This window comes from Amphiprion ocellaris, chromosome 8 (genome assembly GCF_022539595.1).
Source record: "Amphiprion ocellaris isolate individual 3 ecotype Okinawa chromosome 8, ASM2253959v1, whole genome shotgun sequence".
In the NCBI taxonomy this organism is placed as follows: domain Eukaryota; kingdom Metazoa; phylum Chordata; class Actinopteri; family Pomacentridae; genus Amphiprion; species Amphiprion ocellaris.
This window is the reverse complement of record NC_072773.1, coordinates 11,167,105-11,185,160: the sequence shown is the minus strand read 5'-3', so window position 1 is coordinate 11,185,160 and position 18,056 is coordinate 11,167,105. Positions and strand designations below refer to the sequence as shown.

Below are 18,056 nucleotides of genomic sequence, written 5' to 3'. Positions count from 1 at the left end.
CCTGTCCCTGGTTGGGGTTTTAGGTAAAAGTAGTCAGAGGACCAACAACACCAATAAAGACAGCACAGACAACATTATAAACCTATAACTTCCACCCACCCACACACACACACAGTCACACACAATGATACAATCCAGAGTCAGTCGGACCTTATAGATGTCATAGGTGTGTACATTCTTGTTTTTACAAAGTTAAAAAAAAAAAAAAAAAAAATCACAGCGACACTACCAATGGTGCTCATAACAAACACAGCAATCACGTCACTGTGTTTTGTGATCTCTGTCGAATGAGCAGAACAGAGTTCATATGGTCTGACAGTTAGTATTTACTTATAAATCAATACACAATATAGCAGAATGTGAAAATATAGAGCTGTTAATCATGATTCTTTCTTCTTTTTTTATTTTTATTTTTTTTTACAATGGTTATGTTGCAGAGAAGTTGCTCATCCAAGGTCTGCAACCAGCTGAATATGTGAGTGCCTGGTCTTCAAGAGCCCACGGCTACAGCAGTGCCTGTGCCCTTTCTTAAAAGGGCCAGGTGGCTGTGCTTGTGCACTTCACATGTATTCCAAAGCCCCATGGGATACCAAGCCATCATGACAAACGCTCTAGGCAACTGTCCCCATAATGCAGCACTGTCTGCTTACAGCACTAAAGTATATATTTTATAAAAACAGCTGAAAGAGCAGCATTTTTCATAGCATCCACTTTTCTATTTTCCCCAAAGTAAAAAAGAATAATCAACTCTAATATCAACAACACACATTCCTCAAATCAAACAAAACAGGATTCAGGGTTGAACTGAGATAAGATACAGTAGTCATATACATTAGAAATACAGTAAACCGAGAAAGAAGCCTTTGTGAAAGAAAAATGCAGGGTGGTTGTGTTTTGTGACCTGGGTTTGGGCATGAATGCTCAACTCCCCAGCTGAAGCCAATGGAGGAGGGTTTGGAAGTCCAGACTCAATGATTGAAATATAGAAAAACTCTGCCAACCGTGTTCAGAATATTTTTGATCATTAGTTCATAAGCCAAAGTCAAACACTGTATTTTAAAGCCTCTTAAAAATTCTTTCAATTAGTAGGAGTGAAATTCAAATCACTGGCTCACAGACAAGATGGACATATTCAATTATGCTTTGTGCTTTTCTCTTAAAAAAAATCTGTCACACACTAAGGAGGACTTGTGGGATATCTACAATCTTCTCAAAGGGAAAACTGACAAATTGTATGATGAAAGCAGCAGCTCTTGCATTGTTTTCCTCAAAAGCCTGCCAAGCTATTTTGTGTGGAAATTATTGTCTTGGAAGCAGAGTGACATATTGCATGGTTTGCTGGTGCAAGCATTAGCATTTTTTTTTTTTTTTTTTAAATTTTAAAAGCCGCAGTTCACACTGACGCTGTCATCGTCACGATGTCACATGTGCTGGTATGCCAGCACACCAGATGGCAGTTGTCACAAATCTCCCCCGCCCCCACACATCCACTCCCTCCCCCACATGATGTGAAACAATGACTGGCTAGGTGATGGACCACACTCCTGCAAATGTCACTGCCCCTGGTGTGGTCTTAACCTTGGGTGTGCATCATAATATCTCACATCCATAATCAAAAAGGATTTACTCTAGTTCTGTATGACTGTATAGATGAAAGAGAATCATCAGGATGTGAGCTTACTGCTTGGTCCCTTACATCATCCTTTGTTTAGGAACATTTATCAGCTAATAGAACTCTGTTTTATTATATCCGCACATTGGTTGAATATCTCAATACGCTGCTTGGCGCTAAGCATAGTTAGGGGGGGAGTTTTATGTTGGGCTGAAAAGTAAGCAGGCGCTGTCAATTTTAAGGGATTTCCATGAGCCGTTTTTCTGTGAAAATGCCTGTTTTGGCAGAGACTGAGAATGTGAGGGAGTTTTAGTATTGCATTCAGCAGATAAGCCAGCATGCTACATCAGCAGTCCATGCCACTTTCCAAACTCTATTTCAAGGATATTTCTTAGCATGACAACAAATAAAATGGAAACATGACATGCACCACTCAATTCAGTGGTCATCTCATTGAGCCTTGGGTTTATACAAACTCCTATAATTCCTACAGTTTCAAATAATTCTGCAACAATATATCAGATATAATGAATTCGGAATATACTATTTATGTTTTTGAGATTTAAGGTTTTCTAAAAACCTTGGAATGCCTCGCTTGTCTCATTTGTGCATGTATTTTCACTCTCATAGTTTTTGTTTTACAGTGACTTTTCTCTTGCAGTCGTGTAGGTCAGCATGACTCAGTTTTGAAAATAGGCTAAGTAGATATAAGTAAATTATTTGTAGGATTTTTTTTGGCCTTCTAACTTACTTCAGGATAAACAATTCTCATTCTTATCTTATATTTGTTTATGTGTGGGGATTAATTCGTTTACCTGATGAGACAAAAAGAAGCAGTACATCAGCAATAGTGTAATACTCTACTGTAATGTGGTACAGCAGTTAAACCATGATTTACCTTAGACCCTCTTGCATATTAGCTGATCAGAACTCATAAATATAATTATATACAGCAAACTCACTCAGCACTCACCACTCAGAGAAATGACAAAGTTATTACCTACTCAGGCTTTGGGACCCACCTGCTTTGGACCACAATAGTGTCTTGAAAAAGACGATCAAATGTGCAGATCTTCAGGTCGATATTGGGCTCAACTACCCACACAGGGATGCTGACTGCCACACCCCTCACCTGGATGGGTATCTGTTTGAACCAGATCTCAGTCACACATAGTAAACATACAATTTTATTCATGATGTGAATAAAACTATGTGCGTTATCTATGGTTCTTTAAACCTGTTAAACCATTAACCGTATCCCGTCTTCTAGCTGTGACGTATGACAAGATTATCAATGTGCTGTGTCTTACCGGTGTGGTGGTTGTGTCAGAGAATTTGATGTGAAAGTCCAGTTTGTTGTCTCCTGGGATGGTTGGTGTGAATACAATCTCCAGTTTGATGCTTTCAAATGGTCCGACCTCTCCCTCTCTCACCTAAACAAGGACATGTCCAACAGGTTAATGTGTGATTTTTAAGTCAGCATTACAAATGTAACATAGGTTTTCAATACTACTGCAAGCATATTTTTACTGGGCTGAAGTGTGGTGCACACAGAACTCAGCCTAGTTTACCATGTTTTTCGAGAGACACAACCGTTTTTATGCAGTTGTGCAACTTTAAATGAAATGCAACTGAATGTCTACAAAGCATCAAGGTGGTGAGAGCAGTAATAAAACAAAACTAAAGAGAAGAGTGAGCCATTGAAGCAGCATGTGACTCCATATTATGGACACATGATGGTTTGATAGATAATCTGCCATTTAAGACAACAGCCTTCAACCACGCAATGTGAAAGTATCAGTCAAAATGACAATGATCGAGCCGAGGGCGTGCAGGCAGGATGCAACATGCACAGTCACAGTAAGCGCAGAGGGAGAGGCGATGCACCATTAGCCCCCCACCAGAGAGACATAATGAACCCTAAAAAGCTCTGGAACCTCTCATGGGCCACAAGGCACACACAGCATCATTACTAAAAACAAAACAGAGAGGCAGAGGGTTCCACAGATAGATGATAGTCATAAAATGTCTCAAAATGTTTCATAATTCGATAGGAAGATCACTGTGAGAACTTGTGATAAAAGCACAGTAGAAATGCATCCCATTTCTAAATTTTATTGAGGAGATTGATGCTCCTAAGAGGGTTGATCTGTTTGATTTGAATTAACCTATATTTTTTTTCTCCTAAAATTCACTATCAGAGTCAAAATTTCAACTTTACGGGGCCAATCAGCATTATTACTCCACAAGGTTTTCAGTCTTTTTTGGTGAAATAGCCCCATAGCATTTCGATGTCTTGGAACATCGTCAGGACAAACATAATCTGTCTTGCCAAGAAGAGTCAACTGTATGCTTTTAGTCAGTTCTATATAGAGTGTTTTATACAATGAAACCTCTGGGAAACCCAAAACAGTTAGACAAAACTGTCCAGTTGTAGTGTCATTTAGCCAGCCAGTTCTGTAGTACAAAGCACATAATGGTCTGACTGTGCCACACTATGATTCTGCTATAGAGGAAAAACCCTCAGGCTGCAGCTTCAGTGTTCCTTGAAACAGTGGCGGGCGGAATTCTTGTTGTGGAGAGAGAGAAGAGTACTGTGAATAAAATGGAATATTCACAGAAACAAACTAGCAGAGCTGCCTGAATGCATGATCCAAATCCTCAGCAAAACTTTCTCAGTCTAGTAGATAGCTGCCAAGAAAACGGTGGAAAAAGGAGGGAATGCCGACTTAAATGACCAGCAAATAGCAGGCTTTTACCTGCAACCTCTCAATAACTGCGTTATTTCTGCATTGACAAGCAGAGTATTTAGTCTTGAAAACACTAAAAAACAAATACTTTGTGAAGACTACATTGAAAATCCAAGTTGCTAGACTCAAGACAACAAAAGTATTTACACCTGGGAACTGTGACACACAAGTTAGACCTGTGATCATTGAAACAAAACTGAGGACAGCTGTGATTTCCAAAGAGCCTCACTGCATGAAAATGATTATACAATGAGTTGTAAGCACCAGAACCTTCTCAGTTTTGAGCTTGTGGGCTGTGTCTACCTACATGTCTGCATCGTGGCTGGAAAAGAATTGCCAAAGGAACGGAAAAACTGATTGTGAGACTTACAAACACATGGCAAATGAGACAGAAAAATTAGTGAACAATTAAAAATGAGTGGAAACACAGTTCTGGTGGTAATCAGGAGGTATAGAACCAGCCACAGTACCACTAATCAGAGCTGCAGTGGTCGTCCTCTTAAAATGATGCCACAGACAGTGTGCTATTGGCAAAATCAACTTCAGGAAAAACAGACGGGTAAGTGCTTCAAACTTGGTACGGGAGTTATCAAAGGAAAGTTTCTATGACAGTTCAGATAGTGTGAAGGACAGTTCATAACATGAACCTCTATGGACAGCAGATGAAACTTTGCTGAAGAACATAAGAGCCTGATGAATATTGCGAGCATATTCTTTGGTTAGATGACACCAAGATAAATTTAAACTTGGCACAAGTATTTTAGTATATTGATCCAAAGTACACTGCCAGAAACAGACAAGGGTTTTTAATGAAAAAAAAGATGAAAATTCATCTTTCGTCTGACATACTTGTCCAGATCATATCTTGACACGTATGTTGCCTGACTTGAATCCAATAGAACACTGGTAGAACATTGGTATCCCAGTGTGAGAGGCAGAGCAACACAACCACTCCAGCAAAGAGTAGTGGAAAGAAATAGTCTCACAGGAATAGCAGGACTTCTGTCTAGAAATCTGGTATCCTCCATGCCAAGGAGAACTCAATTTGTTATCAAAAATAAAAGTGAACTTATGAAGTACTAAAATAATAAAAAATGGAACCTAAAATGTTAGTTTCTAAATTTACACGAGCAAATACCCTACTGGTAAACTAAAATATAATACGAATAATGCCATTATCATAACGTGATATCATTTTGAATCATCAAATGATATTGTACAGGCATGTACTCATTTCTACAGTATACTGTAAGAGTTTGAACTAGTGCCCAGTACTTACATTTCCTAGTCTTATGTCACTGGAGTCTGACTGGATCTGGTCTGTCTGGATGTTGACATCTGAGGACAGGTAAGCCTCTGGAACTGCTTCTGGAAACGTCGCTGAAGCCTCTGATGCTGCCACACACAGATAGAGACTCTCACAGTGCAAAACCTGAAAAGTCCTTTTAAATGTTGAGTGGTTAGATGGTCAACGTGGCAGCCTTTTAAACACAACTAAATGAAAACACAATGAACCTGGGTGGGTAAATGAAAAAGTAGCACAGAACAGCCAAACTTTGGTCTTACAATGACACTAAAGTAATGCTCCTAAGGATGATTACAGTGAACTTGTCGAGAATATTGAGTACAATCAGTAAGACGTGAGCAGACAGACCATTAAAATCCCATCAGTTAGTCCATGAAAAATAAAGCACAATGTCTTTTTCCTGCGAGCATAAATGGCAAATTGTAAGCCAATATACAATCTGATTATTACTTTATAGATTTGTCTCATGAAAAATGGCATAAAATCCTGAATCCTGTCAGCTTCAGTTCAAAAAGCAACATCAACATCCTCAAAATCTTTCAATTATCTGAGGACCTTTCACAACAAGAGTTAATAGAATAAAGAAAGCAAACGAAACAGTCAAGTCAATGCAGAATTTCCAGCCAGCAAGGGAGAGACTGAGTACTGTGCAGCTTATCAAATCATCAGCAGTAGAAAGTGCTAAGTGTAGCGGTGAAGATTTCACATCAGAACATTGAAGAGAAGATGCTTCCTTGTCACCAGCTCTGAGAGCAAGGTGAACCCTCCACTTTCTCTGTGTGTTCTTTCATTTTTGTTCTTACAAGGACCAAATGTCCTAACAGGAACAGAAAGAAGAGGAGAATCATCCCCCGTGAGGAGATTTTGTCAGTCATCATTTCCTGTATTTCAGACAGTTTTAGGGAACACTGTTTCCTTAATGTTATGTTCAAACACAACTGTGCTGCACTGTGATGCTGTATTTAGGCACAGCAGTGCTTTGAGCTACATGCTCTTGTCAAAATGCTGCTATACTGCTGATGTTCAGCAGATATATTTTTTTACTGTGTTTGCAATGTCATCAGTAGTGTCGGTATGTGGTCATAAACCATATACCATACCATACCATACCATATACCATACCATACCATACCATACCATACCATACCATACCATACCATACCATACCATACCATACCATATACCATACCATACCATACCATACCATACCATATACCATACCATACCATACCATACCATACCATACCATACCATACCATACCATATACCATACCATACCATACCATACCATATACCATACCGTATACCATACCATACCATACCATACCATACCATACCATACCATACCATACCATACCATACCATACCATACCATACCATACTGGATGAAATAAAGGCCCCATATTAAATAGTTTTTTTGATAGTTAATGAAAATTTCACATGTTCCCAAAATACATATTTCAAGTTTCTGCTCAAAGTACTGCACAGAATACCATGCCTATAATACCTCTGACTGTAGCACTGTTCCAGAAAGTTTTTTTTTTAAATTTCTGTAGCTTTATATTCAGCAGAGCTACCTCTGCCCACACCCCTTCCTGGAATATTTCTATATCTCTGTACATACCACCAACATGTAACATAACAACAGGCTGCAAACCTGAACAGCTCATTCAAAGATACATTTTCTGATCCATACACAAGGGAGAGAAATGAGAGTTTAGTCTTTTGTCATATTTTGTGAGCCTCAAGACATACTGGGGACATGTAATTATGTTCAAAAACAAAGAAAAACAGAATTTTGCATAATATGGCCACAAGATTTTGACCTGATGATGGTGCCACACAAATTTAAATTATCTGGTGTATGACCATATCATACTTCCTGTATTTAGAACAAATACTGCCAGTGTCCATGTATTTCAGTTTGAGCTCCTTATAGAACTCTAGATAAAGATAAAGATAAAGATAAAGTTCTTTATTTCTCCCCACTCCAGGGGAAATTTACATTGTTACAGCAGCTTTATTTAGGGCAAAAACTGTTTTATTGAATTATATTGTGCATGTGTTCATATGTACAATAGTTTTACCTGCTTGCTCCTGCTGTACTGTCTCAGAGAGCTCCTGACTCTGTTGGTTTGGTCGGATTTCTGCAGCATCCATGGATGCAGAACTCTTGTGGTTATTAGATGCTGTGTTCTGACTGCATGTCACCTATCAGTGAACAATACACATGTAATTGTTTATATGCACATTGTCAGACCTGAATTTCGAACTACCAAAATTCAGAAGCATTAGAATTCTCTTACATACATGTATTTATTTAATATTTTTTACCAATTGTATCATTTTTGCCTTTCAGTTTTAGTTCCAAGTCCAGCACGACAGCACAAAGTTGAGCAGAAAAATGGCAATGGTACATATAATGTAAAAGAAATAGTAAATGGAGCTATTTATGATAGCTGGAATAAAATGCCTCCATCAGGGTATTTGAGGCACAACAACTCTTGAGGTCCACATTGATGTCTGACCTGGCATGTGTTGGCTGAGACCTGGGATGGCATCTGGACATCTCTAGTTTCTGGACTGAGACACGGGGACGTGTCCAGGCTGAAGAGAGTGGCCAGTGCACCCTTGTTGGTCAAGGTGATAGTCCGTGAAACAGTCTGGCCCACGACGTGTGACCCAAAGTCAATGAACTGGCTGTCAACCTTCAGCTAGAGAAAGGATATATTCACATGCTGCAATTAGCATCAGCAGTGAAGAGCTGCCAGCTTGAGTACATACTTTTACATACATTAATGCATAGATAAATTGATTAGATAGTCCACTGAGCATATTAAGACTGTTATATAGAGATAGATAGACAGTGTTGTTTGTGGTGTCAGGGTCCAGTGTGATAGACTTCATTTTAATCTAGATATCATTATTCCCTTTTTCCCTATAATAATTATCATTGTCACATTATAGGTCTATAGGTCTAAAGAATGCAAAAAAAGACAAGACAGAACTGTATGAGTTAATCACAAGCAAAATTCCAATGATCAATATGTCTAATCATTTTCTGTAGGTCGGCTAAACTACTCACGATACATTTCTTTATAGTGCATCTGACGGGCACAGAGAAGGGACCGACTGCTGATGCAAACTGGATCTCTCCTTCTAAGTCCTTGTTGATCTGCAGGGATCAGACAGTGGAACAATGTGTTGCTGTGAATCCAAATAAACTGTTGATAAAACTACCGATATTTGATTTTGCCCTGCATAAATGATGTGCAATCAAATCTTAAATAACATGACTTCCTTTGACAGAAAAACTCAACATTTTAGGAAATGAATTTATATTAATCTTAAATATAAGACTACAGCTAGCTTGATCTGACCAAAGGTAATAAAAGCCGAGAGGCAGAGCGAAGAAACAGTCTCACAGGGAACTGTTTACATACAGAATTGTGCAGATTAAGCAAGAAAAAACCAAAAAGCAAAACAAAAATCTAACAAGCAGCAAATAGTGAGCTTAAGGCATGCCAGCTTGACCAACACTGGCTTGGTGGTTAGCATTTTCGTCTTGCAGCTAGAAGATCCAAGGTTCGTGTCCTGGCCTTCTCGGGATCTTTCTGCATGGAGTTTGCATGTTCTCCCTGCGCATGCGTGGGTTTTCTCCGGGTACTCCAGCTTCTTCCCACAGCCCAAAACTTGCTGAGATTAACTGATTATTCTAAATTCCATAGGTGTGAGTGTGATTGTTTGTCTCTCTGTGTAGCCCTGTGATAGACTGGTGACCTGTCCAGGGTGACTCCTGCCTTCACCCTAAGTCAGCTGGGATACACTCCAGCCCCCCACGACCCTAATGAGGCTTGAGCAGTGTATAGATAATGGATGGATGGATGGATGTTATATTGTGATTTTAAATTTGCATTATATTTCTTTTCACTTTATTACTTATTTTGGTTGATTATGTGGTTAGTCCTGGGTGTATAATCAATTGCCCCTCAAGGCATTAGCGATATCTAAATAGTATAAGATATTTACGTCTAAAAGGAGTGGTAATATTACTAACCATTGGATGGAAAACAACCTGTAGGTCACAGGCCATCCCAGTAGACAGGGAACCAGGAGGCTCAAAGCTGAAACGCAAACAAGTGAGTTATAAATAGAACTATATGTGAATAAGACCTTTATATACAATGCAAATGGCATTACCACAGAGGCACTAAATGGTTATCGTGCTGCATATTACTGTACACAGTTACTGGCCGTACACAGTGTGGCTTCCTACTTTCAAATGTATGACAGCAATAACATAAAAAAGACATAACAAAGACATATGAAACCAACATAGAATGCAAATGCTCTTTAGAAGGATATCCAATGTATCTAGAAAACGATCAGGCACTTTAAATGAAATACTGAAGTACGATGAATCTGTTGAGAGTCGAGCAGATAAGCAGAAGACACAGCTGAGGTCAAAAGTCAACCTGATGCTCAGTTTGCACACCACAGAAAACAAAGAGAAGAAAAAACTGTTGTTTTATATGAAGGCACTGCAATATGGACCAGAAGGGTCGGGCATTGTTTCACAGTTAATTCTCATTACATCATTGTATAAACCATACGAGAAGGCAAAAGTTCATTTCCAGACGAGAAAAGAAGCATGAGGACTGTGAGTCATTTCAAAGCAACATGTGTATCTCACGGCACATGTTTACACCAATCCTTATGCTGCCCCAAGGAGCTTGATGACTTGCCGCCCTTCCAGAGATACAAGAGGGCGATCAATATAAATATAGCAGGCAGGCAGCCAGAGAAGCAGCAAAATTCAATAAATCTACAAAAAGTTAGAAACATTCAACTATGAGCATAATTCAGAATCAGCTACATTTACAGAAAATGATGGGCTACCTCGTTTTTCGGTTTTTGAAATAGTATTATCCTGTTCCAAAGATAGAAAATTTGAATCTGAGCACAACCATGCAGCTGTCATTGTTTGTAAATGAGATACATTTTGTGCCAAGTTGAGGATTTTTCCTGAAAAGACAAAGCTGAGTGTCATAGCAGTTATTTTTATTTTGTCCATTTGCTAACTCTGTAAAGAAGCAGAATGAATATTACAGTTTTTTAATAATAATTTTGTAAAAAATTATGTATGAAATGCTGTAGCAAAACAAATGCATGCAGTATATAGCAAGCAAATAAGTGAATAAGGGATTTCTGTCTTTAATGTTACTATTCTTCTTCCTTGCTTAAAACAGGTTGTATGAAAAGACATGAGAAGGAAAATAGAACAGTTCACTTGGGATTAAATGCTGAGTGAGGCTGTGTTTGAAAAAGCCTGGCACAGCCAGATATAAACTGCTGCAAATGAGGCCATACTGTACAGTATATATCCATAGCAGAGCAATAATGTGATGATGCTCAAATCGTGGTTGTACAGTTTTATTCTGACTATAACGTGTGTAAATTTATACATTCTTGCCATTCCCCATCAACTTCTCCTGCAGTTAATTTCATAATTCAGGTCAACAGAGCTAAAAACCTTTACACTCACCCACCTCTGAAAGCAATCTACAGTGAAGAATCACATCTCTGGCTGATGTGTGTGAATATTAATTAATCTTGTTCTCTTTGCATCTGGTACCAATAATATAATGTATATTTTTATGTTTGCAGTTTAAGAAAATAGATGAAAGATCTTTCTAAGAGCAACTTTATAGGAGGATTTATTTCAATATTTAGATTTTTCCCTTAGTTTTGGTTTTTTTTGGGGGCAGAGATTTTTTTTGAAATGGCCTACCCCAGACATATGTTCACATCAAATATTATTTATTGACAGAAACAGATAGAAGATTAATAAAACAACTAACTCAGCTAAGTGCAGTATGTCACCAAAATAAACCCTGACAGATTTCGAGCACTTGTGGATATAAAAAGAACCTAGTCAACTTGCTGATTTCAAAAAAAGACAGTCATAAAACTGATGTACATAAGAGGCTGTCAAGGTTTCATCTATTTCACAGCCACAAAATCTTCTGGACAAACTAAAAGGTTACTTAAAAGTTGCATCTAACAAGATGAAGTTTGACTTCTGACCTCAGTTACAGTGTGCATCCAAGGCCTACCGACAAAATGAAACTTGAAGTCTCGCAGTATTAAGTACAGCAAGCAAAGAAAGATCTACAACAACTGAGTTCTAGAGACATTTGAAGATTTTTCATCTTCATCCCTCAAGCCATGGAGAGAATGGTGCACTCTGAATGCAGCTTTAAAACAGGAACATGCAGCATTTTGTTAATGTTGGCATTGAAGAGTAAGGATCGCACCATTTGCCATCTAAGCTGACTGATGGAGACATTTGCAAGTTGTTGAGCTGTTCACTGTGTTACAGTTGACTAACCAATCAGCTGATGAGCTCAGGTTAGAAGTGCAATGTTCACAGGTGGATGTTTGTTTGAGAGCTTACTGAGCAATCCAAGGTGCTACACCAGACACGTTCATGCTTTGTCATCCCAGTCAGCTTCATGTGCTGGACGTGTCTCCATATTTGCAAATAGGTAGCAGACATCGCCTTGGAAGCTAGTGTAGTTTGTACTGCAACTCCAGTGCTTTTTTTTTTTTTAAATTCCTATGTGGCTTTGCAAGAGTATGCCAATAAATTTTGTACAATGTCTTCACAACTGTGAGATGGACTGACATGACATCTGTAGAGATATTGTTGACTTGGATGATATGTAATGACCTCACTTCCTGATTCCTTGATTCTTCTAGTGTCATCCTCAAGTAAGAATTCTACTACTTGACCTACAAAAAACTTAAATATGTACAATTGACATTCCTACTATTACCTGCTAAACATCAGCAATTTAACTTTGTTTAAAAAGTAAGTAGTACTATTGCCTAAATATAGCCTCACAGAGCTTTTAGTATGTATCACAGCTCTGCTATTCCATCCATGTCTGCACAGGACACTTCTGTACAGGTCACTTGCATTTTGGGAGCTCTGAAAGCCCACACAATCCCCATATGTATGTGCATAAAGCGCACAAAAAGAGACTAAGGTGTAAAAATATGCTTCAGGTTACTTTTACAGGCAAGAACAAAAAGTAAGCCATTTCACAACCTGTGTTGACAGCTGGACTCATTAATTAATCATTAATAAAAATGCTATTTTTTCCTGTTGTGTTCTCTCTACGACTGCCATCCGGCTCTTAGTACTACTGTCAGTCAAGCACAGCACAGTGATGGTTACTGCTTCATGCAAATGCAGCTACAAAATGAATGAAACTTAAACTATAAAAGATATTTTATCCTTTATAGAAACTATAAAATTTATCTCCCTTTGTAGTACAGACATTTTTCACAGAGGAGAACACTGGACATATCATTTACAAAGCACAGCTGCACTGTAGAGGTCATCTTGGTTTCTACTTAACAAGACCTGATGTAACTTTCTGGATCAAAAATGCACTGAACTGGATCTGGTCAAGGAAGAATCCCAGTATATAGTGTTTAAGTAACATGTTTAATAGTGGATCTCTGTGGTAGCTTTGATCATCCACTGCTGCATCATAATCAACAGAAGAGAAAAATGTTTATTTAGCAAGAAACTGAGGGTCTAAACATGCTTGTTAATTAGCAGCAGATCATGCTCCAGGTGTTGATTTTGGCTCTGATTTTGTGTTTGATCACACTGTACACAGTACACTGTATTCTTGTAGGTTTTATATGCTTTGCTTCAGATTGGGTCCAACAGTGTCAACGTGGAGATCTCCGTAACTGTTGAATGTAACAATAAAAACATCATATTTGCAGTTGAACTTAAAAGTCTGATTGTACTTTATATGTCCTTTTAACAGTTTTGTCAACAGCAAACTTCAAAAGATTAGACAAACTGTAGGTGTGATCACACCCTCAGAATTTGCAGAGTACCATCATTTCTACTACAGTCATGGGCTTTATCTCACAGCTGAGCTCAGGAGTGCACAGACCTCAGAGGGGTGTCTTCCTCTCCACCAGTCATTTACAATGCATAGTAGGAAGTGACACTAATTCCAGAAACACAGCATCTATACAATCGCTTTGCACCAAGTCTGGCAAGCCCGGGCTGTTGCGTTTTTTTTTTTGTTTGTTTTTTTTCCCATCCCAGTAGTGAAAAGATACAGCAGAGCCCATTCTGGCAGAAATGCACCTACGCTGGACAGGAGGAGGGGGGAATAGAGCCATTTTTAGAAATTCAGGGGGCGTATAGGGAACCATGGGCTGGTGTGAAAAAGCCCAGTGTGTTCCTGGTTCACATTTCTCTTTCTCCCGCTGTGCTAATGTTTTTAGCTGGGAGAGTCAGGAAGACTTTGTCGCTGTCACGACTGATCTCAATATTGTAGCTCTTAATGTGTGAATAACCAACATGTTATACACAACTGACATTGAGCAGTAGAAGCAGGCTGTATAACAGGTGAATTAGTTCTCCAATGTATATAAGCATAACTGATGATTCCTAACACCAGACTATCATTCTTACATTATTTTGCAGCTGCTTTACATGCATAGTCTATGAGATTTTTTGTACTCATTTGTGACATGATTAAACATGGTGTTTGCTAACATTATCTGCACATCAGCCCTGATCCATGACTTTCATTCCTGATGCCACATATTTTAGACACTCAGTGCTCAAATTTTGTCGCAAAAACCTGATGGCAGGCATTTTTCTATGACTGAGTCTTAGTTGAGACTTCTAAGATGGCGCCACAGAAGAGACTTAAGGGAGGTGCAACATAAAGAATAAACAAAAACCCAAAATTTGAATTTAGTGAATAATTCTTTGCCTACATCATTTGTATTTTTATGACTTTGCCCTTGCTTGGCATAATTTTCTCCACCTTATAAGTCACACCGGTGACCGCCTACCATCTGCTGGGTTTCAGATTTTCAACACTTGTCCTGTAACAAATTTAATGAGCTGCCAAGCGATGTCCAGGTTTTGGGAAACTGCCACCCAACAGTATGATGTGGAGTATCATGATGGCTGATCAGGGTGAGCCACCATCAGGCACTGCTCATATTAGAGCATGTAAGGCTGCAACAGCAATACTCCTGAATAGACTGAACTGGGTAAAGGTGTGTGGTACAGCATATGAATTCAAGTTTTTTTTCATAAGAACAAATGGTGTTTCTTTCCTTTTTGAGTTTCATGCTGAAAATAACTGCAAATAAATAATCTTCCAAATTATGGCAAATTAATAATGAGTAATAAGCAGTTTATATCTATCTTATTTTATGTAGAAAACTGTCAGCACACAGCACCTATTTTTATTATCTTGATTAATTCCATAAATTTGTATTCTTTTTCAGAAACCACAATATATATATATATATATATATACTGCCTGTTCTTCAGTTGCATGAATGTGCACCTAAACTGCTTTACCATTTATGTTTTGAGGGAAACCTTTATTCTCCCAGATTCCATTTGTTTGTGACATATCACAAATCTGTTTCTCATCAATAAGCCTTTTCCATTTATTGCGTTGCTTTCCAAATGTCGCCGCTTTTCAGCCAACCAATCATATATTAAATTGGGTGGGACTCAGCCTGATAATCATGAAAATAGAAGAGAAGTTTCAAAGGGTATATTAAACCCAAAGTATCGCATTTTCCTAACACTACCCAAGCAGATTTGGTGCCTAAGCTAGTTAGCTTAAACAGCAAGTCAAAACAAAACTTCAGTCTAAGAATAACGGTCCCACACAGGACATAAACCCCAGTCTCTATCAGCAAAAGTCCCGTGTTAGAGGTATACCACCACAACTCGTCCATCCTCTTAATACAAACGTAGTGGCTCTTTGAAAGTGAGACTGTTTCCGACAACATTAAATTGTTACATTACATAGAGAAAATACATAATATTTCTTCCATGCAACTGAGAATACAGTTTAGTTGTATCAGAACATGATTTTTGTGTCTAGGATTTAAATGGGAGATACAAGATAGTGAGTGGGTATTATGTGCAGTATACAGTATGTGTGCATTCGCTCATTTGGCATGAAAGTGCATGTTTGCTACATGTGAGCTAGGAACAGAGGACTAGAAGGTGATATGTTCAGACAACTGGTCCCGCACGAAGGCTCGAGAACAACATCAGTAGTTTCCAGTTGACCCTGCTGTGGTCTGCAAGACTCTTTACCCAGTCAGGCAGAAAGAAGAGAGATAAAGAAACCACATCAAGTCATGGGAGAGCTGATGGGAAAGTGATACACAGCGAGTGACCTGGAGAACAACGCTTCTGTACTCGGCCTGTGGGCTGCTGGCAGGCTGAGAGAGAGGAGATAGAGGAGACAGTGACTGACTCACTTAGCTGAGCCTCATAAGAGGAGCTGTGAACGTGGTGATCCAAGCTGGCATCCATATGTGGGAGGACAGGCTTTGCTTTTACGTCCACTCCATCATCTTTTAAAATGACAGGAAGTGACTACATTTCTCACTGGTGATGCATGTGCAAATGTTTCTATGTGATAAGTGAAGCTGTTCAACATACAGTGAGTTCATAAGACCTTTAACACTTGTTTTATGTGTAAACACCTCTCGCTCTTGTGTTGTCAGAAGTGTGTCTTTGAAACCAAATCTTAACAGCTATATTAGATAATCACAGCGACTGCAATACTTTAGCCCATGAGAGAAACCATGATGCAATACTACTGAACAACAGAGGCTAATATTATGTTTATTTGAGTGTCTCCTTCGTCTCTATTAGATAGAATAGTTCCACATTTTTCTCAGGTGGGATTTAGTGTTGATTCTGTTGGGCTTCTTGAGCCTGTGATATATGTGTTTGCCCCCACAGAGAATGATCTTCTCTTCTATGATTCATAGAAATGGAGTCACTGACTTCTTTCTTCAGATCTCCAGTGTGTAAATTTGAAATATGCAGAGTAAGCCTCCATATGGCAGTTTAAGAGGTTACAGGGCCATTTCAACAATTTAGGCAGTACACCTTTTGTGTCTTAAACCCAGAGTCCAAAAAATCCAGATCACTTTAACCCCTATACTGTAGGTCTTGTAGAAGGTTCGGTCCATGTTATATGTCACCTGGGCGATTTGAAGCGAGTGGAAACTACACATCTTCATCCAGACTTGAATCATTATGCAGAAAATGGCACTATTTGATTTTCATCATATTTACAGCCTTTTCCTCTTCAGATGTATCAAAACTCAGGAGACATACAATGACATACGTTGTTTACTATGGTTATGTATTCTAAAGTATTAGAATTACTACTATTTTATTAAGGTTTTAAGGTTTTCTAGGGCATTCGACTACTTATTCCTACTAAACTGGGTTTTTCTTAGTTGGGACAAACTTAAATCTTTGTTTTGTATTAGCCTGGATTTTTATCTTTCTGAGGTCAGTCAACATATAAAATATAAAATGCATGTAATGTACACTACCATTCAAAAGTTTGGGGTCATTTAGAAATGTCCTTATTTTTTTTAAATAAAAATATCTTTAATGAAGATAACATTAAATGAATCAGAAATACAGTCTAGACATTGTTAATGTAGTAAATGACTAGCTGGAAATGACTGATTTTTAATGGAATATCTCCATAGGGGTACAGAGGAACATTCCCAGCAACCATCACTCCTGTGTTCTAATGCTACATTGTGTTAGCTAATGGTGTTGAAAGGCTAATTGATGATTAGAAAACCCTTGTTCAATTATGTTAACACATGAATAAAAGTGTGAGTTTTCATGGAAAACATGAAATTGTCTGGGTGACCCCAAACGTTTGAATGGTGGTGTACATTATATTTCTGCTCATTGTTGTCTGGATTTCCAGTCCATATGCTTTGTATTGAGGCAACGACGGTCCTCTGTATGTTTCTGCACAGATGTTAATGTAAAAATCTTACTTGATAGAGATAAAGTCTTTCAGCTGAGCAGAGACTTTGAGGAACTTGCAGTGGTTAATGGTGTAGCTGATGTTGGTCAAGATGATTTTCTTCTTATACTTTTTCCCCACTTCAAAGTTCTAAAACAGATAATTTAAAATACTTAAAACTATTCAGTTGCTATTAAAACCTATTAGCAACACTTGAACAAACAAAAATCAACTCAATAGCATTGATTTTGCTAAAAGACATGGATTCCTGTTACAAGTATTTTTGGAGGTGATATTTTTTCCAAAAAAACAGCAACAACAACACAGTACAGTGGTACCTGGAAGTCGATGACCTCTGGTTTACTGATGAAGGAAGGCCCTTTGAACTCTTTTCCATGAACTTTTATAGGAGTTATGTTGAGCTTTGCACTGGTCTTTTCAGGCTCCTCTTGCTTCACTTCTCTTTGCATCTGCCCAGACGTTGCATTGAAGAGCATCTGTAAGTAGAAAAGGAA

At 38.4% G+C, this 18,056-nt stretch overlaps 1 protein-coding gene across 2 annotated transcripts in view; it reads right to left on the bottom strand.

Moving 5' to 3' along the window:
* The window catches only part of cfap74 (cilia and flagella associated protein 74), a 61,536-nt gene that overhangs the window by 31,692 nt on the left and 11,788 nt on the right, over positions 1-18,056 (bottom strand). For both annotated transcript variants that reach the window (XM_035945569.2, XM_055012599.1), the window contains 9 exons: positions 17,880-18,038; positions 17,573-17,691; positions 9,726-9,792; positions 8,754-8,843; positions 8,197-8,382; positions 7,756-7,879; positions 5,642-5,757; positions 2,923-3,045; positions 2,635-2,756 (listed from right to left, as the gene is read on the bottom strand). In XM_035945569.2, coding sequence (XP_035801462.2) covers positions 2,635-2,756; positions 2,923-3,045; positions 5,642-5,757; positions 7,756-7,879; positions 8,197-8,382; positions 8,754-8,843; positions 9,726-9,792; positions 17,573-17,691; positions 17,880-18,038 — 1,106 coding nt within the window. The remainder of the gene's footprint in view (positions 1-2,634; positions 2,757-2,922; positions 3,046-5,641; positions 5,758-7,755; positions 7,880-8,196; positions 8,383-8,753; positions 8,844-9,725; positions 9,793-17,572; positions 17,692-17,879; positions 18,039-18,056) is intronic.